Source organism: Pelophylax lessonae (assembly GCF_965119305.1).
Source record: "Pelophylax lessonae genome assembly, chromosome: 11".
Lineage (NCBI taxonomy): Eukaryota > Metazoa > Chordata > Amphibia > Anura > Ranidae > Pelophylax > Pelophylax lessonae.
The window spans coordinates 188,572,194-188,597,702 of NC_138778.1; the positions used below are offsets into that span (position 1 = coordinate 188,572,194).

General features: G+C 43.9%; 2 protein-coding genes across 3 annotated transcripts in view; one reads left to right on the forward strand and one right to left on the reverse strand.

Annotated features, from left to right (window-relative positions):
- Window positions 1-14,286, reverse strand: part of STRADA (STE20 related adaptor alpha) — a 44,515-nt gene extending 30,229 nt beyond the window's left edge. Inside the window, exons 1-4 of one of the 2 annotated variants that reach the window (XM_082271999.1) lie at window positions 14,228-14,286; window positions 12,087-12,146; window positions 9,826-9,883; window positions 1,091-1,119 (exon numbers count right to left, since the gene is read on the reverse strand). In XM_082271999.1, coding sequence (XP_082128125.1) covers window positions 1,091-1,119; window positions 9,826-9,883; window positions 12,087-12,098 — 99 coding nt within the window. In that variant the 5' untranslated portion in view covers window positions 12,099-12,146; window positions 14,228-14,286. The remainder of the gene's footprint in view (window positions 1-1,090; window positions 1,120-9,825; window positions 9,884-12,086; window positions 12,147-14,227) is intronic. The other variant, XM_082272000.1, reaches the window with a different exon arrangement.
- CCDC47 (coiled-coil domain containing 47) overlaps window positions 14,281-25,509 on the forward strand; it is a gene marked incomplete at its 5' end in the record, with an annotated part of 39,838 nt that continues 28,609 nt past the window's right edge. Inside the window, 2 exons of the mRNA XM_082271997.1 lie at window positions 14,281-14,381; window positions 25,204-25,489. Of these exons, the coding sequence (XP_082128123.1) occupies window positions 14,281-14,381; window positions 25,204-25,489 (387 nt within the window). The remainder of the gene's footprint in view (window positions 14,382-25,203; window positions 25,490-25,509) is intronic.

The window sequence follows — 25,509 nt, forward strand, 5'->3', positions numbered from 1 at the left end:
AGCAAACCGGGCCAAGCAGGGCCGAGTAGAGCCGAGCCGGTACTTGCAGTGGAAAAGTGCCATAAGTTCAATGGCACCTGTTTTCATCTATGCAACTTTGAAAATCAGCAACTTTGAAAAGGTGCCTGCACTACTTTGATGCGACTTTGATCCAGAGTGTGTAAAATTGGATCAAGGCTGCACTCAAAGTCGCACTCTAAATTGCACAACTTAAGAGTCGCAGTAGTGTAAACGTATTCACTAGGCTAGAAAGCGACTTTGGAGTGCAGCTTTGATCCAACTTTACACTCTCTGGATCAAAATCCTTTTCAAAGTTGCTGATTTTCTAAGTTGCATAGATGGGAACGCGTGCCATTCAAATCAAACGACTGTGTGTCAAAAGTCGCATGACAAGTCACACTAGTGGAAACGTAGACTTAGTGTGGTTGCCTGTGCTATGATCATTGTAGACGGTGAGCTGAGACCCCAGAGCACTTCCAGCTACACTGACACTCCTCAATTCCCCCCCCCCCCCCCCCACCTCCCCCGTTTCCAGTTCTCTTCTCCTATGGTAGTCTTCATTCAAGGCCCAGCACAGCTATACTGCATATGTGCAACCCCCCCCCCGTGTTAATTATTTCTTAATTTTCTTATAAATTAGGATGTTTAATGCATCCTTACTAATGAGAACACTGGGCGGGAACCTATGATCAGCTCCTCCCATCCTGTATACGCCCACCGGCTACGCAGGAACCGCGCACCTCCCTGGAAATTATGTCACTAGCTTTCAATAAACGCACCCACTTGCTGCTTTTGGACTCAGAAGGAAGAGCAATTGAAGTCATGTGACAGCACTGAAAATTGCAAACTAAAAGGTAGAAAAACTGGGATTTTTAAATTTTGACACATAAGGCTAAACTCTGCTTACATTAATGATTACAGGAGAGAATTTAAGGTATTAGGCTGTACTTCTTCTTTAATAGTGAAAAGCACCCTGCAATCTAAGTGCACTCTACAAGATCATGCTGCTGGGGATGAGCCTGACCCACATTCAGATGGCTCCATGCTGTACATACAAACACATGCTGCGCTGAAAGGCATTCCCACTTACTTTCTTTCGGGAGTCCCCTAAATGCGAGTCTAGAGGAAGGGAGAGGAGGATTGGCTCAGCTTATACCAAGCATATAGATAGAACATAAAACGCAAGCAATATCCCTCTTTAAAGTGGACCTAAACTATAAAAATACCCAGTTTTGTCCTGACCATCCTGTCCTTCAAAATGAATACAAAGTAAAAGATTGGCATGTCTACTTACCTTTCTTGGTCATTTGATCTCAGCTATAGGGAAAGATACAATCAGAGAGGCTGCTTGGGTGGCCCAGCTTAAAGCGGAACTCCACCCAAAAGGGGAAGTTCCGCTTTAAGGACTCGTTCCCCACTCTTTTTGCGCAATTGGCACTTTTGAGGAGCGGGGGGGGGGGGGGGGGGGCAGGTGCCTGATTTTGACAGGTACCTACTCCTACTTCCGTTCCGAGCGCAGTGGTGCCCGGCAACGGAAGTTCTCCTCCCTCCCCCCTGCAGTCTTCTGGGACACTAAAAGGGCCCAGAAGACTGCATCCACCAGTTAGGATGCCCAGCGCGACTGAGGGAGGACGGAGGGAGAAGACGGCTGGGGTGAGCTCACCACTGGACCATGGGACAGGTGAGCGGCTGTTTTTTTTTTTAAAAGTCAGCAGCTACACTTTTTGTAGCGGTTGACTTTATTTTTTTTGATGGGTGCCTGGAGTTCCTCTTTAAACTTCAGTCTTCCAAGCTTAGGTCACATGATCAATGACTGGCCTTTGATAGCCTGACCAGCAATGGAGGGCTAGAGAAACAATTACTTTAGGAAAGGTAAGCATTTAAAGTGAACTAGCTATCATTTTTATGTCAACGCAGGCATGCTAAGCACAGTGTAATGTAAAATACAAGTATTTATAACCTCTTAAAATAAAGTACAGTAATCCTCCTGCTGACCATGCATTGATATTCCTTTTTCTGTGTAAGACTGATGCCATCTTTGGCGCTGCTCTTCTTATTTTTTTTTTCTGTAGGATTATACTGAGTGAGCATCAATTTTCTAGAAATGTGGATATGTGAATGCAGCGCTGCTTAAAAATAACAATATGAATAAATAACAATGTGTAAAAAACTGATGATCATATACTCATAATTATCATAAAATTATACAAACATATATTTCTAAAATCAATAGGATTAAATAAATATATTTTGTGCTTGAAATAAAGTCCATTAATAAATCCTTCCGGAGTGGTGTGTCCTTCCCCAATAATTATAAAGTGCTTGAGTGCTTGATCTGTGCTTTACATGGGGTTTCCCCCTTCAGATGTCTACTTACCACTAAGTAGATATCAGCAGGCATGAATGATTAGACTTTGCACTCCGCATCTCCAATAAGGGAAGGAAAGAATATTGCTGGAAGATCAAGGTTCATTCCCCGTGTCCTCAAGGAAAAAGACTAATCATAGTGAAGTTCGTTTAAACATCACATTTATTGGATATACAACGGGGGTTATACTCACAAACATCACACAGTTACATGCAGGGAATAAAAGCAGAGCGGCTCGGTGGTGTGCTGATCCCGCAGCATGCAATCCTCCGGCCGGAGATCACGTGGTACTCGCTCTACCTATCGCTAGACGCGTTTCGCTGTGACACACAGCTTCATCTGTAGCTGACATGAGAGGCGTACCACTCGGTTTAAGTATGTTGCATTGCCACTCCTACTTGCTTTCAAGTCCGTAAACCAATACTTTGTATTGTATATGTTGCTACTACTCTCAATTAATTGGAAACATCGGAGTGCATGCTTTCTTATGTGAATGCTGATAGAGATAATTTAAAATAAGGGTTATCTTTATTTAATATTAACTGATTTTGTTTAAAAACAATACAGGTTACTCCTTATTGCCCTCTCCTGGTGAGACCTGTATTTTTTGGCAATAAAGGTTGATTCTAGCCCATACATCTTGCGATTGGTTATGAGCGATTCCATGTATATAGTTGGAATAAAGTATCATTCTTAATTACACATGAATATTCAGTTTACAAGGCTGGGAAAAAATTAAATATCATAAGTAAATATATTATAAATACAGATTTATGCAAACAATTTATATAACTATAAAATTTATTTTAAAAATTATTAAATATGTTAAAATTATTAAAAATCATTAATAAAACAATTTATATCTAGGTCAACATTCAAACCTTTAGGTGTCATACTGTCTAATTTATGAATCCACCATGTTTCATTTTGTGAGATGGCTCTTTTCATGTTAGTGCCTCTCCAATGTTTTTCTACCGTATCTATTGCACAAAATTTCAATTTACTCGGATCTTATGTACATTTCTGAAATGGTTGGACAGACTATGCTTTTTAAAGCCTTTTTTGATGTTGGCAACGTGTTCTCTAAGTCTGATCCTGAGTTCCCTGGTAGTCCGTCCTATATACTGGAGTCCACATTCACATTCCAATAGATAGGTGACATGAGTGGTCCTGCAGGTTATAAACTTTTCTATTTTATATTGTCGTTTAGTAACATTTGATTTAAAGTGCGTTTCTTTTTTGGATTTGTTATTTTTTCTACATGTGCGGCATATGACACAATTTCCGCACCTGTAGAATCCTTTTTGATCTAGGAACGTCAGGATTCTACAGGTGCGGAAATTGTGTCATATGCCGCACATGTAGAAAAAATAACAAATCCAAAAAAGAAACGCACTTTAAATCAAATGTTACTAAACGACAATATAAAATAGAAAAGTTTATAACCTGCAGGACCACTCATGTCACCTATCTATTGGAATGTGAATGTGGACTCCAGTATATAGGACGGACTACCAGGGAACTCAGGATCAGACTTAGAGAACACGTTGCCAACATCAAAAAAGGCTTTAAAAAGCATAGTCTGTCCAACCATTTCAGAAATGTACATAATAAAGATCCGAGTAAATTGAAATTTTGTGCAATAGATACGGTAGAAAAACATTGGAGAGGCACTAACATGAAAAGAGCCATCTCACAAAATGAAACATGGTGGATTCATAAATTAGACAGTATGACACCTAAAGGTTTGAATGTTGACCTAGATATAAATTGTTTTATTAATGATTTTTAATAATTTTAACATATTTAATAATTTTTAAAATAAATTTTATAGTTATATAAATTGTTTGCATAAATCTGTATTTATAATATATTTACTTATGATATTTAATTTTTTCCCAGCCTTGTAAACTGAATATTCATGTGTAATTAAGAATGATACTTTATTCCAACTATATACATGGAATCGCTCATAACCAATCGCAAGATGTATGGGCTAGAATCAACCTTTATTGCCAAAAAATACAGGTCTCACCAGGAGAGGGCAATAAGGAGTAACCTGTATTGTTTTTAAACAAAATCAGTTAATATTAAATAAAGATAACCCTTATTTTAAATTATCTCTATCAGCATTCACATAAGAAAGCATGCACTCCGATGTTTCCAATTAATTGAGAGTAGTAGCAACATATACAATACAAAGTATTGGTTTACGGACTTGAAAGCAAGTAGGAGTGGCAATGCAACATACTTAAACCGAGTGGTACGCCTCTCATGTCAGCTACAGATGAAGCTGTGTGTCACAGCGAAACGCGTCTAGCGATAGGTAGAGCGAGTACCACGTGATCTCCGGCCGGAGGATTGCATGCTGCGGGATCAGCACACCACCGAGCCGCTCTGCTTTTATTCCCTGCATGTAACTGTGTGATGTTTGTGAGTATAACCCCCGTTGTATATCCAATAAATGTGATGTTTAAACGAACTTCACTATGATTAGTCTTTTTCCTTGAGGACACGGGGAATGAACCTTGATCTTCCAGCAATATTCTTTCCTTCCCTTATTGGAGATGCGGAGTGCAAAGTCTAATCATTCATGCCTGCTGATATCTACTTAGTGGTAAGTAGACATCTGAAGGGGGAAACCCCATGTAAAGCACAGATCAAGCACTCAAGCACTTTATAATTATTGGGGAAGGACACACCACTCCGGAAGGATTTATTAATGGACTTTATTTCAAGCACAAAATATATTTATTTAATCCTATTGATTTTAGAAATATATGTTTGTATAATTTTATGATAATTATGAGTATATGATCATCAGTTTTTTACACATTGTTATTTATTCATATTGTTATTTTTAAGCAGCGCTGCATTCACATATCCACATTTCTAAAGAGCACTTGCACTTTTTTTTGCAGCTAGCAGCTTTACTAAAAACACTTAATTTATTTATTTATTTTTAGCACTGAGTGAGCACTCTTTCACTAAAATCCATAAGCGCAGGGTCCCTCAGTTCACATCAATTTTCTAGAATCAGGTGCTAGGCCAAAGATGCCACTATCATGTATATCTCAGCGGCAGCTCTTGAGTTTCAGACCTGTGGTTCTGCCTAGGCTCAGGTGATGTCATCAGTCTGCTCCAAGCTGAGGAATTTCTTTCTACTGTCTCTCCCTCCAGAGATTGCACTGTACATTGTAACTTTGTACAAGATGAGAGGCTGCAGCACAGCCTGACATTTACGAACAAGGCTGAGAACTACAAAAACACTGGAATTTACATAACTAACATTTCTGAGCTGACATCTCAGTCCAAGAAATAGATACGGACTCCTGAGGATGTCTGAGCAGAGACAGCACCATCCTACCAGAGAGAAAAGCAGAGGACATCAAAGATGATTCACTTCAATTATCCAAGCACGTGAAATCAAATTCCTGCTCACTTTGAGTGCATTCACGCAATTTAATTGAATGTTCTGAAGTCTTTTAGTAAATCAGCCCAGTTGTAAGTTGTACTGTGACCTCTAAGAAGAAAAACTACCTTAACCACTTGACCTCCAGGAGGTTTTACGCCCTTCATGACCAGAGATTTTTTGCTAATCAGCACTGTGCTAGTTTAACTGTCAATTGCACGGTCATGCAACACTGTAGGCAAATTACATTTAAAAAATTTTTTCACACAAATAGAGCTTTCTTTTGGTGGTATTTAATTACCACTGGGTTTTTTGTTTGCAATATAAAAGACTATGTCACTAACCGACCATGTCACTGGCTAGTGACACTAATACAGTGCTAATACTGTGCACTGTCACTGTACTAATGACACTGGCAGGGAAGGGGTTAACATCTAGGGGCAATGAAGGGGTTACATGTGTGCCCAACGATGTATATTGTGTGCTGCTTTTACTTTTCTATCTGGCTGTTTCTCCCTGCTTTGCAGGGAAAAGAAACATCAAGATCGCTGATCATTGTACAGAACCCTGTGCATTTGTAAACGCAGGGTGATTGGACACAGCCGATAAGCAGCTCTCAGTCATGAATTATTGCTCGGGACCTGCTAACAAAATCACGATGTGTACGTCCACAGAGCGGTCAGCAGTGGGCATGTGCGTCCCCCAAACCCAGAAAAGCCCCATTTACAGATACGTGATCTGCAAGTATTTAACCTCCCTGGCGGTATGATTATGTCAGGAATTACATACCAAAAGCGGTACAATTCTTTTCATGGAAATTTGGCGTTATGTATTATAGGCCTACAATTCTTAGTAATTACTGACTTAAACCTGACCAAAACAAGAGTGTAGTAGACATCCCAGATGTGATAAATTTGAAACACAAACACGTGAATTATAATCGAATCAATAATATTATTTTATTTAATATATAATATATATAATAAAATTATATTATTGATTAGATTATAATTCATGCATTATATATTATATATAGATATATGTGTGTGTGCATATATATATATATATATATATATATATATATATATATATATATATATATATATATATATATATATACAGTAAAACCTTGGTTTGAGAGTAACTTGGTTTAAGAGCGCTTTGCAAGACAAGCAAAATTTTCAAATAAATTTTGACTTGATATACAAGCGATGTCTTGATATACAAGTAGCCTCAAGTCACAGCTAAGTATAAAAGAGAAGAGAGGCGCCTCTAAGTGTAGCAATATGGTTACATTTAATGAAGGTACAACATTTAGCAACTCACATGGTTGATGATTAAAACAGGCACATCTAAGTATGCAGGCATCCAGGCTAAAGCTGTCCACATAGACCATCCTCCGCACCGCCATCTACGTCATCCCTTCCATGCTGCCCCTCGCTTTCAGATCGCTTTACTGCAGGGTGGTCTTCCCGGTCAGGATTACAGACTGGCAGCTGGCAGTGCAGAAGATAGTCAATGTGGACAGCTTTACCCCGGATGCCTGCATACTTGGATGTGCTTGTTTTATTCATCAACCATGTGAGTTGCTAAATGTTGGACCTTCATTAAATGGAACCATATTGCTACACTTAGAGGCGCCTCTCTTCTCTTTGATACTCTATAGCTCCTGCTGGATTTTGCTTCTAATCCCCTTATGGAAGTGGCTATTTGTGGATGGACATTTTATGCAACCTATCGCAATGCTATAATCTTTTTATATGGACTATAAACTGAAGGACTTATGAAAAAATGGTTGTGGAACGAATCATCTGAGTTTCCATTATTTCTTATGGGGAAATTCGCTTTGATATAAGAGTGCTTTGGATTACAAGCATGGTTCCGGAACGAATTATGCTCGCAATCCAAGGTTTTACTGTATATATAATATAAAATGTGTTTTGTGTTTTGTGCAACGTTTTTTTTTTTTTTTTTTAATCTCCCTCCCTAGTTCCGCTCCCATGCAGCATTGCTGCTGCAGGGAACGGAACTAGGAAGTGATGAGAGCGACGGAGACCGACGGAGGAGCGGCGGGACTCTCGGCTGGCGGTCACAGCAATGAGAGATCATCGCTGGATCGCCAGGATAAGGTAAGAGAACACCGCTGCGCTCTCTGCAATCCACCCCGAGCGTGACTCGGGGTTACCGCTCCTGATATGAAAAACCAACCCCGAGTCACGCTCGGGATCACCGCTAAGGAGGTTAAGTGCTGTCTTTGCACATTATTTAGTATGCATGCACCTAAAGGCTAAGTTCACATTTTAAAAACATGTTACACCTGTACAGCACCACTGATCATGGATGCAATGCTCGGCAGGCTCAATGGTAAAAAATAACGAATATAAATAATAAATGCATATTTTTTACCTGCAAAAAAAAAAAAAAAAAAAATGTGCATTTATTATTTTTTTTAAAGATGATCTTATCCTTTAACAGCCTCTGATGTCTTATGACAAGACGCGTAGCGTGGAGCCTGGCATATGACATCATTGCAACACCGAATGAAATAGAGTACGGCCATCTTTTGGGTTGGGAACCTTCCCATCTAGATTCTCGATGCCGTTTTTAACTGGGGACAATGTGAGTGGCTTTTTATATTTTGAATAAATTGTGCAAAAAACAGATTACTCTATGAGGAGGCTGTATGTGTTTTATTAAGAGATTATACATTGCGGACCTCGAGAGGTGGGGATGCTTGTTGGAGAGACACTTCTGGCGTGATCATTAGGATTTGGAAGGAATCATACTTAATGGGTTAGCGGAGGAAGGGTGCATAAAAGAAAGGGAAAGGAGGCGCAAACACCTAGTGCATTACCCGTGGTACTGTGTAAAATGTTTTAATAAAATGCTGAATGCATACTCACAAACATGAAGAATTGAAATCGTATTGCAAATTCCCATCACACGTATGTTGAAACATGTCCTGGAAACTGCGACCGCTAACGCGTTTCGGGAGTCAAGCGCCCTTCCTCCCTTGACTCCCGAAACGCGTTAGCGGTCGCAGTTTCCAGGACATGTTTCAACATACGTGTGATGGGAATTTGCAATACGATTTCAATTCTTCATGTTTGCGAGTATGCATTCAGCATTTTATTAAAACATTTTACACAGTACCACGGGTAATGCACTAGGTGTTTGCGCCTCCTTTCCCTTTGTTTTATGCACCCGTTTTGGAGTTCCCTGCCTGAGGAGAGCAGCATACCAGTCTTCCCCTTTGAAGTGAGCGCTTGGCTGAAATATTTGTTTAGCGGAGGAAGGGGATCAATTCTGGAGCCGCTTGGTGATTACTAATGCGTGTGTTTGAACCCCTGTATTAGGGTGGTCAACTGTATTTGGTCAAAAGCTGTGTGTGCTGATGGTGGAGGTGGCAGTTTCTATTCAGAATCCTTGTCCCTGCTCATCCCATCAAGCTGTGTGTTTTTTTCCAAAGGGAAATGGACTTTATGTGCCCTTTAGTTTTCTAATGAAAGCGCTGCATTCTTAGGTTTTTATATTTTTCTGTTTGTGACCAGAAAATATGTTAGCAGCTTTCTATACAAACTAGTCAGTCTGAGCACAGATATTCTTGTATATATTTTTATGCTTTAACAATAATACCTATAACTGCTGCTAAGTCCACTTTAAGGATTGCTTTTTCATGACAAATAGACACCTTCTCAGAACAACATGACACCGTTGTCAATGATTTCCTGACATGTCACAATATATGGCATTGACCTGCCTGTAAATGTCCTGTTTATGCATTTTTTTTTTTTGGTACCATCTTTTAGCTATAGGAACAGGAGGTGGAAAAATTGGTTATAGCATAGGTCCACTTTATCCTTAATTCCTGTAAAGAAACCCAACCACTGAATCATAACATGCAAAGCAGGCCACTGAAAGAAAAAGAAAGATTGAGAAAAACAGAAGGAAAGTTTCTACTTTGTCACATGAAAAAAAACAATTTAAATACTGGGAGGAGGGGTATCAATTCCCAACACTGGGGATGGGGGTTCAAATAACTGACCTCCAAAAATCTCCAGTTCCCTCAAGCCATCAACCAGGATCCGGTCAGAAACCCAACGCTGGAGGGAAAAAAAATAAACAAGGAAAAAAGTGATACAAGAGTACAAAATGCAGACAAGGAACTGACAGTATACCAGGTCTGGGAGTGTTCAGTGTTTTTGTCTATTATGATGAGGAATAAGAGATACAATTTTGTTAGGGGAACATAAAATATTAATATTTTGTATCTTTAAAGCCCAAGTCTCTAAAATGTATTTAAATTTGGATAGAAGGAAGCTTGGTCACGTGTATCTTAGGGAGATTATGGGATGGAAGGTTAGGACAGTGTTTCTCAACTCCAGTCCTCGGGGCACACTAACAGGCCAGATTTTAAGTATTACCTTGGGGAGATGCAGACCAGAATACTGCAATCTCTGAGCAGCAAATGATATCACCTGTGATGTATTTCAGTTATCTTGCAAATCTGGCCTGTTAGTGGGCCCTGAGGACCGGAGTTGAGAAACACTGGGTTAGGAGAAACACAATTTTTAAAGTTGGGAACATCTGGTGCTGCTGTATATAGAAACCAATCTGCTTTCAGGTTTTTTTTTTTTTTTGTTTTTGTCAAAGCCTAATTGAACCAGCTAAAGGCCCCTTTCCCACAGCTGATCCGATCCACCTGTCAGTTTTTCAGGCGGACCTGATCGGATGCTCCATGCATCCCTATGGGGCAGCTGGTGTCAGCGGAGACATCTCCGCTGACACCCGCTGCTATCTGATCCAATCTGTGAAATTCAGACTGATGGAAACCCTTTTTTCCATCCGTTTGGAGGATCGGATGAGAAGGGACAGGCGGTCCGTTTTCATCCGATCTCCCCATAGAGGACAGCGGGGATCTGACAGCTCCGTCTCTGCACACAGAGCAGAGACAGCTGTCATCCGCCTGCTCAGCGGGAATCGGCGGATCGATCCCCCCCCGCTGAGCAGAACGGATTCCTTAAGGCGCACCACCCATGTGAAAGGGGCCTAAGTTACCAGCTGATTGGCTACCATGCACAGCTGCAGCAGATTGTGCACTCTTCAGTTTTAGTAAATCAACCCACATGTTTTGTGTAGATTCCCAGGGACGAACAGTCATTTTATTTCAACAGTGATGAGTTCAGGCATGTCCAGACACAGGTTGGAACCCACCTGAGCCATCCTGCTGTGAGTCCAAGTTCACACATACGTGATGCGGGAACCCTGCAAATCCACTCTTCCCGCATCGCATTCAACTCGCAGGCAGTTCACACTGCCATATGTGAATTGCTGGGGGGTGTCAATACAAAGTTAACGACACCCCCAGATCAGTTTGCATATCGCAGTGGGAACTGTCAGTTTGGAAATTAATCGGATCGCATAGGTGTGAACACCCATGCGATCCGATTCTGGTGTGGACCCAAAAAAGCGTCCTGTGCGAGTTGTGTCTGAATGCGATGCGAATTCAGCCAATCTGTATGGCTGAATTTGCATCGCGCAGACATCGCATGAGATTTGCAGAGCAGTGCGCTCCGAATCACATGCGACGTCTGTCATCGCGTATATGTGAACCGGCACTGAAGCTGACAGCCGATCACAGGCGGCAGAGGCATTCCCCACCCCGTAGCCGCACATGTACATGACATCATAGTGATGTTATTATCCAACTTCAATAATAACATTGGCTCACCGTGCGGTAGATACGATCGGTGTCTTGTTCTTAACTGCATGCAGGTAAAAAGGCCTTAAATTGCTCAAGCACAGAATAAAACTCCCTTTAATGCCAGCCACGGTGGCTACACCTAACTACTTTCCTTCTATTCCATTTTGCCATGGGAGAAAAAACAGATGACTGGCGATCCTCTGGATCAACTGTGGGTACAGGGTGGTGTATATGGAGGTTTTCTATTGGTTTATTTGGTTGAACTAGATGTCTTTTTTTACCCTCTGTAAGTGCATTTTGGAGAGATCTCCTCTCATTACTGTCTTCTTTGGATAGAAAATGTCCCCAACAGAACAAAGACAGCAAACAAATGAATAAACCTTCCTGCATGTTTGACCCGCCTTGTATCTGGCTGGATTTCTCACCACTCTGACCGGTGGCAGTTCTGGGGTGATGACATTGGACAGCGGCTATAATATATATATATATATATATATATATTGCTGCTGGACTTACCGCCAGAGGCTCCAAGAATTCACAGACCAGAGGAGAAATAAATGTTACAAAGGAAATCATAAATTCCTACATTGAGGGCAACTTACAAGAAAAGACATGAGGTCCTCTTTATGTCAAATAGATGTTAAGATGCCATAAACTAGAACCTGAAACGTTAGAAAAGATCAGATTAATTCCAATAAAACTCATTTATTAAAAGTAAAACCTCTCGCAGAGAGCTAAACATGCAGTAAAAATGTATAAATTCCTTAGTCAAAATCCACACAGCAATTTAGATTTTAAACTGACAGCTTCATTCTGTTCTGACATAAACCGCCCTAGGCAGCATTTCCAAATAATACCGACAACACTAAACTAAATACCCTCCTCCAGGACATCTCCTACACTGCTCACCTCTGACTTCCTCTCTGACAGGGAGTTGGACTTCGTACATATACCACAAATCACTGACAACAATTAATAAAGGAATGCCATGTGAAATAAAACAATGATCCATATGAAATAGAGGCTTTCAGTGGTTCACGCCAAACTCTGGGCAAACAGCTGAATGCAGAGACAATATCATTTAGAAAAGGATTTATAAAATTGTCCAGCCATTCCTAAATTTAAACAGCTCTGCTAGACAGCATAGACAGGTTGGTGACCTGACTTTTCTCTGCTAATGTTAAGCGAAACAGCTAGGTCATTGCCCCACCCCCAGCTCCCTCCTCTCACACTTGATTGGCTTAGAGTGCTGCTTCCTTATTTCACAAGACCTTCTTCTGAATTACTTTCACCATGACTACACGCAAGGAACCCCACAGAACTGTTGTCACCATGACTACACACAGTATCACCATGACTACACAGGACCCCATCAAACTGCTGCACCATGACTACACACAGTATCACCCAATGAACTGCTGTCACCATGACTACACACAGTATCACCCACTGAACTGCTGTCACCATGATTACACACAGTATCACCCACAGAACTTCTCTGGCCAAGACTACACACATCAAACTGCTGTCACCATGACTACACACAGGGACCCCCACTGAACTGTTGTCACCATGCCTACACACAGTATCACCCACTGAACTGCTGTCACCATGACTACACACAGTTTAACCCACTGAACTGCTGTCACCATGACTACACACAGTATCACCCACAGAAATTCTCTCGCCATGACTACACACATGAAACTGCTGTCACCATGACTACACATCAAACTGCTCTCACCATGACTACACACATCAAACTGCTCTCACCATGACTACACACAGGGACCCCCACTGAACTGTTGTCACCATGTTTACACACAGTATCTCACTGAACTGCTGTCACCATGACTACCCACAGGATTACCCATTGAACTGCTGTCACCATGACTACCCACAGGGACCCCCACTGAACTGCTATCACCATGACTACCCACAGGATTACCCATTGAACTGCTGTCACCATGACTACCCACAGTATCACCCACAGAACTTCTCTGGCCAAGACTACACACATCAAACTGCTGTCACCATGACTACACATAGGGACCCCCACTGAACTGTTGTCACCATGACTACACACAGTATCACCCACTGAACTGCTGTCACCATGACTACCCACAGGATTACCTCTTGAACTGCTGTCACCATGACTACACACAGTATCACCCACAGAACTTCTCTCGCCATGACTACACACATCAAACTGCTCTCACCATGACTACACACAGGGACCCCCATTGAACTGTTGTCACCATGCCTACACACAGTATCACCCACTGAACTGCTGTCACCATGACTACCCACAGGTTTACCCATTGAACTGCTGTCACCATGACTACCCACAGGTTTACCCATTGAACTGCTGTCACCATGACTACCCACAGGATTACCTCTTGAACTGCTGTCACCATGACTACCCACAGGATTACCTCTTGAACTGCTGTCACCATGACTACACACAGGACCCCAGCCTGGACTATTAATAATCCCAATCCTGGAGCTCCCCTATATGAAGTACTGAGAATAGCACTCTCCAATGGCAGACTACTACATAGTCCCCCGCCCTGCCTTGTAGTACACACCCCTCCTAGGAGCAACAATACCATAAATGGGGGGCTCCCCTCCACCGAGGACTGGAGTACGGAGACCCCACACTCTGTACACACGAAGCCCCTCCTCCCTCTCCACCATGCTGGGACTTGTAGTCCTCCCCAGAAACACACAAACAGATACACACCCCTCTCCCTGAACGCCTGCCCGGCTCTCTGCTACTTCCGTTCTGCCCCGGAAATGACCCGGCCTGGGCGGAGACCGCCTGCACGTGTCACTTCCGGTGCGGCCTGTAAGTCAGGAGGGGAGAGTGGAGGAGAGAAGAGGAGCAGCTGCTGGGGGTAATATGGCGGACTGGGGGGTGGTGAATGGTACACCGGGCTCTTATATACGGTTCATGTGATATATATGTATGTGTGTATATGTAGTAGGAGACATGTGGGGTCTGTACAGAGAGCAGTGTATGGAGGACTCTATGGTAAGACTCCTCCAGCACTCTGTATAGTCATCATACATGAAGGAAAGTGTGATTCAGGTAGAAGGAGAGCTGTGTTTGTGATAATATCAATGTTAGTAGTAGTAGATATAAATAAATATTTGTTTTGTATATATATATATATATATATATATATATATATATATATAATAACTTTGAATTGGAAATATAGTGTAATCTGTCCCCCTCCTGGACTTCTACATGATGGCAGTGTGGGTGAGTTGATTACATGGCAGGGTTACCCGCAGCAATAATGTGAGCGATATTATGACTTTGATCTGGAAATACAACACAATCTGTCCCCCTCCTGGACTTCTACATAATGGCGGCCGGGTTGTATGGCGGTGTGGGTGGGCTGTGGCACCTCCATTACATGGCAGGGTTACCCGCAGCAATATTGTGAGCAATATTATGTATTGATCTTGAAATATAAGCTAATCTGTCCCCCTCCTGGACTTCTACATGATGGCGGCTGGGTTGTTTTGCGGTGTGGGTTGGCTTTGGCACCTCCATTACATGGCAGGGTTACCCGCAGCAATGATGTGAGCAATGTTAGGACTTTGATCTGGAAATACAACACAATCTGTCCCCCTCCTGGACTTCTACATAATGGCGGCCGGGTTGTATGGCGGTGTGGGTGGGCTGTGGCACCTCCATTACATGGCAGGGTTACCCGCAGCAATATTGTGAGCAATATTATGTATTGATCTTGAAATATAAGCTAATCTGTCCCCCTCCTGGACTTCTACATGATGGCGGCCAGGTTGTTTTGCGGTGTGGGTTGGCTTTGGCATCTCCATTACATGGCAGGGTTACCAACAGCATAATTATGAGCGATATTATGACTTTGATCTGGAAATAGAACACAATCTGTCCCCCTCCTGGACTTTTACATGATGGAGGCCGAGTTGTATGGCGGTGTGGGCGTGCTGTGGCACCTCCATTACATTGCAGGGTTACAGGCAGCAATATTGTGACTGCAGTCTGCGTCCGTGCACATCTCAAGCATGTGTGCAAGGATTACCATTGCCGTATCTCCTCATCCATAGCTGGCTTGTACGGGGGAAGCACAGGCAGTAATCATATAACCGCTATGGGTGGTGCCATGAAAACAGCAGTGTTGTCATCCGTGGCCGCATGTGCAGTAACACTAATATTGTTGCGGATGGCGCATGTGGCTCCCTTAACCACTTTCTGCCTGCCCCAACGTCCCTTTAAACTGTCCAGAATGCTGGAGGGGGGCGGTAGCAATCACGTGATCAGAAGCCAGTCCTGCCGGCTACAAATCTGTAGCCACTACCGGGAGCTGTCTGCAGAGGTGTATATGTTCAGTGTGTGGGTGTTAAAGATTGCCCTTTTGCTGCTGCACATCATGTGTATTAGGTGGTCATAAAGGGGTTAAAATGGCAGCAGTATCTCCGTTGGTAGCAGCAGGTAGGTGATAACATTTCCCCACAGCATAAGTGCCAGGTATCGGCGCCATTTTGGGTAAGACCACAATACTACTGCACACTTCCTGTGTCATAGGTGCAAAGTATTTGTGCCATTTCAGGTCAGGGCAATGGCAGTATTACATGTGGCGCAGTGTTACTGTTTTAAAGTGGAACTGAATATAAACAGTGAACATTTGTAATAGGGAACGTCTAGAAATTTGAATCATCGTGCCCTGAAAAATCAACCTTTTCATCTGGAAATGAGAAGTGCGCTTTCTGGTATGTGAGGGGTGCCTAGACACTCCTGTACCTTTAACTTCATAGCTGTATATCTGTGTGAGATCTCAGGCACTGCTGCCTCTGACTAGGGATGCACCGAAATGAAATTCTTGGCCGAAGCCGAATAATAATGAAATGCTTGGCCGAATAACGAACGCGGTGTTTCGCATTTTTTCCATTTATTTTGCCAATTTTTTCACCATTACAATAATTAAATGGTAAAAATTAGCTTTTTACTATTTTGTGTTGCTTTTCAGATAAATAAATCAAATAACAAAAATACAATTTCAAAATATTCTGTAAATGGTAGCGGTGGCCAGCGAACCTCTCCATGTGGTCACTATGCAGCTGCTCAGGCACTGGACCCAGAAGACTGCGGTGATCAGTGGAGGAGGGGCATTTCCAGCTTCCCCAGGGATCCGTCAGGTAAGTACACTGGTCCAGTCTGGACCAATACAAATCATACCCACATGTCGGCTTCAATGTTATTTATTCCTAACCGGAGTGTACTAGTATTACACACAGCGATCACTGTACACATGGAGCACACAGGGGCTCATACACAGTATCTGTGCTCCCTCTTACCAGGCTCCCCCTCGTCCTCCCACAACACATGCGCACACTGCATGCTCCGCTCTTCTCCAGCAGCTCTCTCTGCTCCTGGGGACTCAGCTCAGCTGGGAGATGCCGAACCAGCAGCGTCCTTCCAACCTCCTTCCCCCCCGCATCCATCTCTCTATCACTCTCAGGCTACAAACACAACTTCCGCCCAAACAGAAAGGATTTCTTCAGGAAACATCGCGAGACTTGAGCCGCCCTCTGTTGTGTATAGAAGAGAGCAACCGGAAGTGACGAGGATATGTGGAGAAGTTTAACTGCCTGGTAAAGCCTGAGGTGTGCACTGTCCTCCTAGTGGTAAAAATAAATCATTTACTACAGAACTTCATTGTTCGGCAAAATTTATTCGGCCTATTTACTTATTCGGCCGAACACCGAAAGTGGTTTTTTTTTGGCTATTTTCGGCCGAATAATTTCGGTTGCCGAACATTCGGTGCATCGCTACCTCTGACTGATAGTCTCACAAGATTAAGAGTGGGAATTGGCGATATATTTATGCTTTTTTGCTCCCTGTTCTTCTTTCTGGAGGCTCATGGGGAAGCAGAGACCTGCCTCTACCAAGATGGCACCCTCAATACCGATACACGGAGCTCTTTTGCTCGCTGTTCTTTCTGGAAGCTCTGTCATGGGGAAGCGGAGACCTGCCTCTACCAAGATGGCACCCTCAATACCGATACACGGAGCTCTTTTGCTCACTGTTCTTTCTGGAGGCTCTGTCATGGGGAAGCGGAGACCTGCCTCTACCAAGATGGCACCCTCAATACGGAGACACTGAGCTCTTTTGCTCACTGTTCTTTCTGGTCATGGGGAAGCAGAGACCTGCCTCTACCAAGATGGCGCCCTCAATACCGATACACGGAGCTCTTTTGCTCACTGTTCCTTCTGGAGGCTCTGTCATGGGGAAGCAGAGACCTGCCTCTACCAAGATGGCGCCCTCAATACCGAGACACGGAGCTCTTTTGCTCACTGTTCTTTCTGGAGGCTCTGTCATGGGGAAGCAGACCTGTCTCTACCAAGATGGTGCCCGCAGTACGGAGACACAGAGCTCTTTTGTTCACTGTTCTCTTTGCTGAAGGCTCTGTCATGAGGAAGAAAAGCCCTGCCTCTACCAAGATGGTGGTCTTCATACAGACACACAAAGCTCTTTTGGTCCCTGTTGTCCTTGTTAGAGGCTGTGTCATAAGGAAGCAAAGCCCTGCCTCTACCAAAATGGCGGCCTTCATATAGGGACGCAGAGCTTTTTTTGCTCACTGTTTTCTTTGTTGGAGGCTCTGATCTGAGGAAGTAAAGTCCTGTCTCTACTAAGATGGCAGCCTCCATGCAGAGACACAGAGCTCTTTTGCTCCCTGCTCTCCTTGTTAGAGGCTCTGTCATTAGGAAGCAAAGCTCTGCCAAGATGGCAGCCTTAATACAGAGACACAGAGCTCTTTTGCTCACTGTTCTCTTTGCTGGAGGCTCTGCCATGAGGAAGCAAAGCTCTACCAAAATCAGTTCACAGAACTCTGTCCCCCCCTATAATGGAGCCAGGGACCATGAACAGCAGCAATCTTACAATGCCTGCCCCTTCCCATGAAGTGAGAGGACCACTATTGCCAAGGATGTCAGCAAATATGGTAGAATTCAAAACAGCCATTACCATCATTTTAAAATGTAAGATGATATCCCTCTGTGGAGCAAACATGACTTCCCTGCCCCCCGGCTTCTATTAAGGCTCACTTTATAGGTAGTGAAAAAGCTTTAAAATGGTAAGTTTACCTTTTCTGGAAAAAGTGAACTAACGCTGGTCATCCCCCCGACTCTGCTGCATATTGTAGGCCATGCCACATGCTCCTGGTTTGCTTGCCATGTTGAGTATGACGGATGCTCACTCCAGGGTTGTGTATTGAGTTTTATGGACTACTTCACTGGGGGCATCACGGCCGCAATGGGCTCCAGAGGGATGGCCAGGATATTTGGAGTTAGTTAGCCTTTTCTTTTCTGAAAAGGTGAACTTACCCTTTAAAGCAGCACAGGCACTGTACAGCAGTATGTTGAATCTTTTTTTGTCTTGTCACTCTGTACTGGTTTTGTGCCGCATATGATCCATTCAATCAATGTATAAAATCAGTGGCATCTACAGCTATTGTGACAATAAGACTGTATCCTTTGTATGTGCTATTTTACTGGTATAACTGCATGAACGTAAACAGAATTCTGTTCCTAGCTGCCATATATCCTTCACGCTGGAAATGAAAACTAACATCTATATATATATATATATATTGTTACGTGCTGGTACGCAGGGTGTCTCTGGGTGACATGTGGCTTCCTTCCACTGCACTCCTGTCCCTGTCAATCATTGAGACAGATTGAGACTCCTAATGTGCAGTCCCCCTCTAGAGCAGCCTTTCTCAACTTTTTCAACACAGAGGAACCCTTGAAATACATTTCTGGTCTCGGGGAACCCATGCTAAAAATTCAAATTCCACAACTCATGACACATTAGTGTGACAGTCAGTGTGAAGAATGCCCCTAAAGGCCCGTACACACGTAGCGATTGTCGGCCGTAAATATTCGGCCACCGACCGATCGGCCGATTGTAGGCTTGTTAGTATGATGCTTCCGACAACCGACTGCGAATTTTCGGCCGAACAGAATCGGGTGTGCAGGCTCTAAAATTTTTGTTGGCCAACACCAGAACGGCCGATTGTTCCTCAGTCAGTACAGAATTCGGCCGACAAACAGCAGATGAGCAAGACTGGGCATGCTCAGAGAAGAAAAAACACACGGAAAGTTAACCATCACATGACATCACTTCTGCAGTCGGCTGTTGTTGGCCGACAAAATTCGTGTGCAGTCTTTAGCTCTTTTCAACCGACAGGACAGCACCGGACAAAAGATGGCCGATCGTTCGGCCGACAATCGCTACATGTGTATGGGGCTTTACTCTTCTCATCATTGGGAAGAATTACCCCCTTACAGATAGCTAAAAGAAACAATGATGTCATTGGGAACTTATCTGAGAGGCAGACATTGGCCATTTCTCAAGGAACCCCCAGCAACCTCAGGAGGGACCCTGGTTGAGAAACCCTGTTCTAGAGTGTAGATAAGGATGAACTCCTAGTGTAGAATTAGCAAGAAACGTTAAGGCTTTACAAAGTTTTGCTTACCAAACTTAACACTAGCTAGGAAGGACGTATTTAAAGCGAAGTTACGCCCCCCCCCCCCCCTCCAAAAATTAAAAGTCAGCAGCTACACATACTGTACACATACTGTAGCTGCTGACTTTTAATATTAGGAGGACACTTACCTGTCCTTGAGTCCAGCGATGTCAGCGCTGCAGCGGATGTTTCCATCGACTGTCGGGTGCTGCCGCCGCAAGGTAATTGCAGTAAAGCTTTGCGGCTTCGCGGCCGGGTCCCTACTGCGCATGTGCGAAGAGCGCTGCGCTCAGTAATTGGCCACAAAGCAGAGGGAGGAGTAGGGGGCCGAACCTGTGATGAACCTCGCCGCGGCAAGGTCCGACAGAAGTGGGGGTACCTGTCAAAAAGAGGTACTCGCTCCCCCCTGAAAGGTGCCAAATTGTGGCACCAGAGGGGGGGAGGAGACAGATAAGCAGTTTTGATTGGAACCCTGCTTTAAAGACCAAGTCTACCTTTTGCTAAAAAAATACTTAATGCTTTTTTCAGATAAAAAAAATGTGCATTTGTTATTTCTTTGCCTGCAAAGCATTGCAACCAGGATCAGTGGATTAGGAGTGCAATGCACAGGCTCCTGCACACTCTTCTCCCGACATTCTCTCTGGATGTAAATGCGTATTGCTGCATGTTTAGAATTGTAAGGGGACTCCAGGGGAGGGGTGTTGCGCAGGGCACAGTGAGCCAGGAAGGGATTACCTCCTTAAGGAGATTACTTGAAGTATTTTACTGTCTGAGCTTGGTTAGATTACTGTTGTCATTAAGGGACCCTTAATCTTTGTTTACCATAGCCATGAGATGAGCTCCCCCATCCTGCCTTGGCCGTCAGGGGGATAGAATCGAGCAGACAGGTTAGTGCACCTTGTATGATCACTATTGTAACCCTGCAGATAAGTCAAACCTGTCTGCATTGACATAAACTGTTATGTGCTGCCAAACAGGGCATGTCAGCATATATAGTTTTGCCAAGGGGGGTCTGATGATGATTGCACATCCAGCCATCCTTAAGTCTGTGTCCATTCTAAATAGACAAAGATTCAGAGATGGTTCCTTGTGAGCTGTGCCAGACACCCCAGCAGGGGAAATAGGGATTGTGTGCTTGTTAAGTCAGCAGTGGGGTCCCCCCATTCCTATAGTGTTGAGACAATCCACGTTTGAAAATGTATGAACACTTGATGTTTGATTATAGGTGCACATCTGACTTCTGTCTATTATCTATTGCCCCCACCCCACCAGGACAGTCAGTTCTTACAGCTATACTAGCTGCTGTCAGAATACACTGATCTGCAGTTTGCAAAAAAACATTTCAAAATGTCCCTTCAACAGAATTTGATCACCTGATTTCTGTCAGGTGGGGGCTGCCATACACAATAATTGAAAATTCAGCTGGTCCCTGCTTTTGGTTGGCAATACATTATACCGTATATTAGAGCCAGATACTTAATGGATTCAAGCATTGCATGCAAAACCCATACAGGATAAAACTGGGAGTAATCATTATCGATATGCACATTGGGAACACTTATAAGGATTTCTTGACATGCTGGGTTGGATCCATGTATCCCAGTTCCTCTTGCCAGGGACAGAAATGAAAAGGAAAATGGGGGATCCTCTATGGAGGATCGGATGAAAACGGACCGCCTGTCCGTTTTCATCTGATCCGATACTCCAGGTGGATGGAAAATAGGGTTTCCATCTGTCTGGATTTCACGGACAGGATTGGATCGGATAGTAGCGGGTGTCAGTGGAGATGTCACCGCTGACATCCACCGCTCCATAGGGGTGCATGGAGCATCCAATCGTGTCCTCCTGATAAAACTGATAGGCGGACCGGATCGAAAAGCCCGTGTGAAAAGGGCTCTAACACAAATTGCTAATTGGCCAATCACATGGCAGCAACACAATGCATTTAGGCATCTAGACGTGGGGAAGACGACTGGCTGAAGTTCAAACCGAGCATCAGAATGAGGAAGAAGGGGGGATTTAGGTGACTTTGAATGTGGCATGGTTGTTGGTGCCAGATGGACTGGTTTTAAGTATTTCAAAAACTGCTGATCTACTGAGATTTTCACACACTGCTGTCTCTCGGAATAACAGAGAATGGTGGGAAAAAGAGAAAATATCCAGTGAGCAGATGTGTGGAGGAAAATACCTTGTTGATGTCGGAGGCGGATGGGCAGACTGGTTCCAGATGATAGGCAACAGTAACTCAACCTCTCGTTACAACCAAAGTATGCAGAATACCATCTCTGAACGCACAACACATCAAAGCTTGTAGCAGATGGGTTACAACAGCAGAAGACCTCACCGGGTGCCACTCCTGTCAGCTAAGAAAAGGAAACTGAAGCTACAATTCGGACAGGTTTACCAAAGTTTGACAATAGAAGATTGAAAAAACGTTGCCTGGTCTGATGAGTATTGATTTCAGCTTCTGCATTCAGATGGTAGAGTCAGAATTTGGTGTAAACAACATGAAAGCATGGATCCATCCGGAATTGTATCAATGGTTCAGACTGGTGGTGGTGTAATGGTGTGGGGGATATTTTCTTGGCACACTTTGATCCCCTTAGTACCAATTGTGCAATCTCCAACACCACGGCCTACCTGAGTATTGTTTATGACCATGTCCATCCCTTTATGACTACAGTGTACCCATCTTCTGATGGCTCCTTCCAGCAGGATAATGCACCATGTCACAAAGCTCAAATCTTCTCACCACTGGTTTCTTGAACATGACAATGAGGTTACTGTACTCCAATGGCCTCCACGCTCGCCACATCTCATCCAATAGAGCATTTTTTGGGATTTGGTAGAGATGGAGATTTGCATTATAGATGTGCAGCCGACAACCCTGCGGCAACTGCGCGATATTATGTTAATATGGAGCAAAATCTCTGAAGAATGTTTCCAACACCTTGTTGAATCTATGCCATGAGTAATGAAGGCAGTTCTGAAGGCAAAAGGGGATCCAACCCCAAGCAAGGTGGACCTAAAAAATTAGCTGGAGGGGGTGTATTGCAGTTGTCAGGGTAAAGAAAATCTCTAAGATTCATTAAATAAGTGTGACCTGCACTGCATTTCTAATAGTCCCACATTTATCTTGTCTAGATCACAAATTCTATCACATATTTGCACCCAATGTTCTAGACCAGGGATCTCCAAACTTTTTAAACAACGGGCCAGGTTACTGTCCTTCAGACATTAGGGGGGCCGAGCTATGGCCAGTGGGATTAAAAAAAATGCCCCAGCATCAGTGGAAGTAAACAGTGACTCAGGTGGTCAGTGGGACTAAAACATTCCATAGCACCTGTGGTCAGTGGGAGGAATGGTGCCCCATCATTGGTATTGGTAAGAGAAATAGTGCCCCATTGATGACAGTGGGAGGAATGGTGCCCTATCATTGGTATTGGTAAAAGAAATAGTGCCCCATTGATGTCAGTGGGAGGAATGGTGCCCCATCATTGGTATTGGTAAGAGAAATAGTGCCCCATTGATGACAGTGGGAGGAATGGTGCCCTATCATTGGTATTGGTAAAAGAAATAGTGCCCCATTGATGTCAGTGGGAGGAATGGTGCCCCATCATTGGTATTGGTAAGAGAAATAGTGCCGCGTTGTTGTCAGTGGGAGGAATGGCGCCCCATCATTGGTATTGGTAAGAGAAATAGTGCCCCATTGATGTCAGTGGGAGGAATGGCGCCCCATCATTGGTATTGGTAAGAGAAATAGTGCTGCGTTGTTGTCAGTGGGAGGAATGGCGCCCCATTATTGGTAAGAAAAATAGTGCCCCATTGATGTCAGTGGGAGGAATGGTGCCCCATCATTGGTATTGGTAAAAGAAATAGTGCCCCATTGATGTCAGTGGGAGGAATGGCGCCCCATCATTGGTATTGGTAAGAGAAATAGTGCCCCATTGTTGTCAGTGGGAGGAATGGCGCCCCATCATTGGTATTGGTCAGAGAAATATTGCCGCATTGTTGTCAGTGGGAGGAATGGTGCCCCATCATTGGTATTGGTAAGAGAAATAGTGCCGCATTGTTGTCAGTGGGAGGAATGGCGCCCCATCGTTGGTATTGGTAAGAGAAATAGTGCCCCATTGATGTCAGTGGGAGGAATGGTGCCCCATCATTGGTATTGGTAAGAGAAATAGTGCCCCATTGATGTCAGTGGGAGGAATGGCGCCCCATCGTTGGTATTGGTAAGAGAAATAGTGCCCCATTGATGTCAGTGGGAGGAATGGCGCCCCATCGTTGGTATTGGTAAGAGAAATAGTGCCCCATTGATGTCAGTGGGAGGAATGGTGCCCCATCATTGGTATTGGTAAGAGAAATAGTGCCCCATTGATGTCAGTGGGAGGAATGGCGCCCCATCATTGGTTTTGGTAAGAGAAATAGTGCCCCATTGATGTCAGTGGGAGGAATGGGGCCCCATCATTGGTATTGGTAAGAGAAATAGTGCTGCGTTGTTGTCAGTGGGAGGAATGGTGCCCCGTCATTGGTATTGGTAAGAGAAATAGTGCCGCATTGTGATTGGGAGGAATGGAGCCCCATCATTGGTATTGGTAAGAGAAATAGTGCCCCATTGATGTCAGTGGGAGGAATGGTGCCCCATCATTGGTATTGGTCAGAGAAATAGTGCCGCATTGTTGTCAGTGGGAGGAATGGTGCCCCATCATTGGTATTGGTCAGAGAAATAGTGCCCCATTGATGTCAGTGGGAGGAATGGTGCCATATTGTTAGCGTGCGTGGAAGAAAGAGTGTCATATTGTTGGTTTCATTTTATATAACAGTGCTCCGTCCGTGGTGTCAGTGGGAGGAATGGCGCCCCATCATTGGTAAGAGAAATAGTGCCGCATTGTTATTGTCAGTGGGAGGAATGGCACCCCATCATTGGTATTGGTAAGAGAAATAGTGCCCCATTGATGTCAGTGGGAGGAATAGCGCCCTATTGTTAGCGTGCGTGGAAGAAAGAGTGCCATATTGTTGGTTTCAGTGGGTATAACAGTGCTCCATCCTTGGTGTCAGTGGGAGGAATAGCATCCCAAGGACCAGGTAAAAGCAAACAAAGGGCTGCAGTTTGTAGACCACTGTTGCAGGCTAGAAGAAAATGAAGTTACTAATTACACAAATCACTATAATATTTTTTTTTCTTTCTCCTCTGCAGTATGTATTCAGCAAAGATGTTGTCCCGCCTGTTGGCAGCTGTCGTCCTTCTGCTGCTGGTGACCGCCTCCAGCGCCAAGTTCCAAGAGTTTGACGATGGTGATGATGTGACCGAATATGATGACAACGATTTTGCAGAGTTTGAGGACACTCCAGAGGAGACGGCCACTGTCCACCCTCCCCAGCAGGCCCCGCCGGAGGAAGAGGAGGAGGAAGAGGAGGATGATGAAGAGGCCACGGTAGAAGTGGAAGGGCAGGAAGAATTTGAACTGGATGCAGAGGGACAAGTAAGATGTTTATGGCTTCA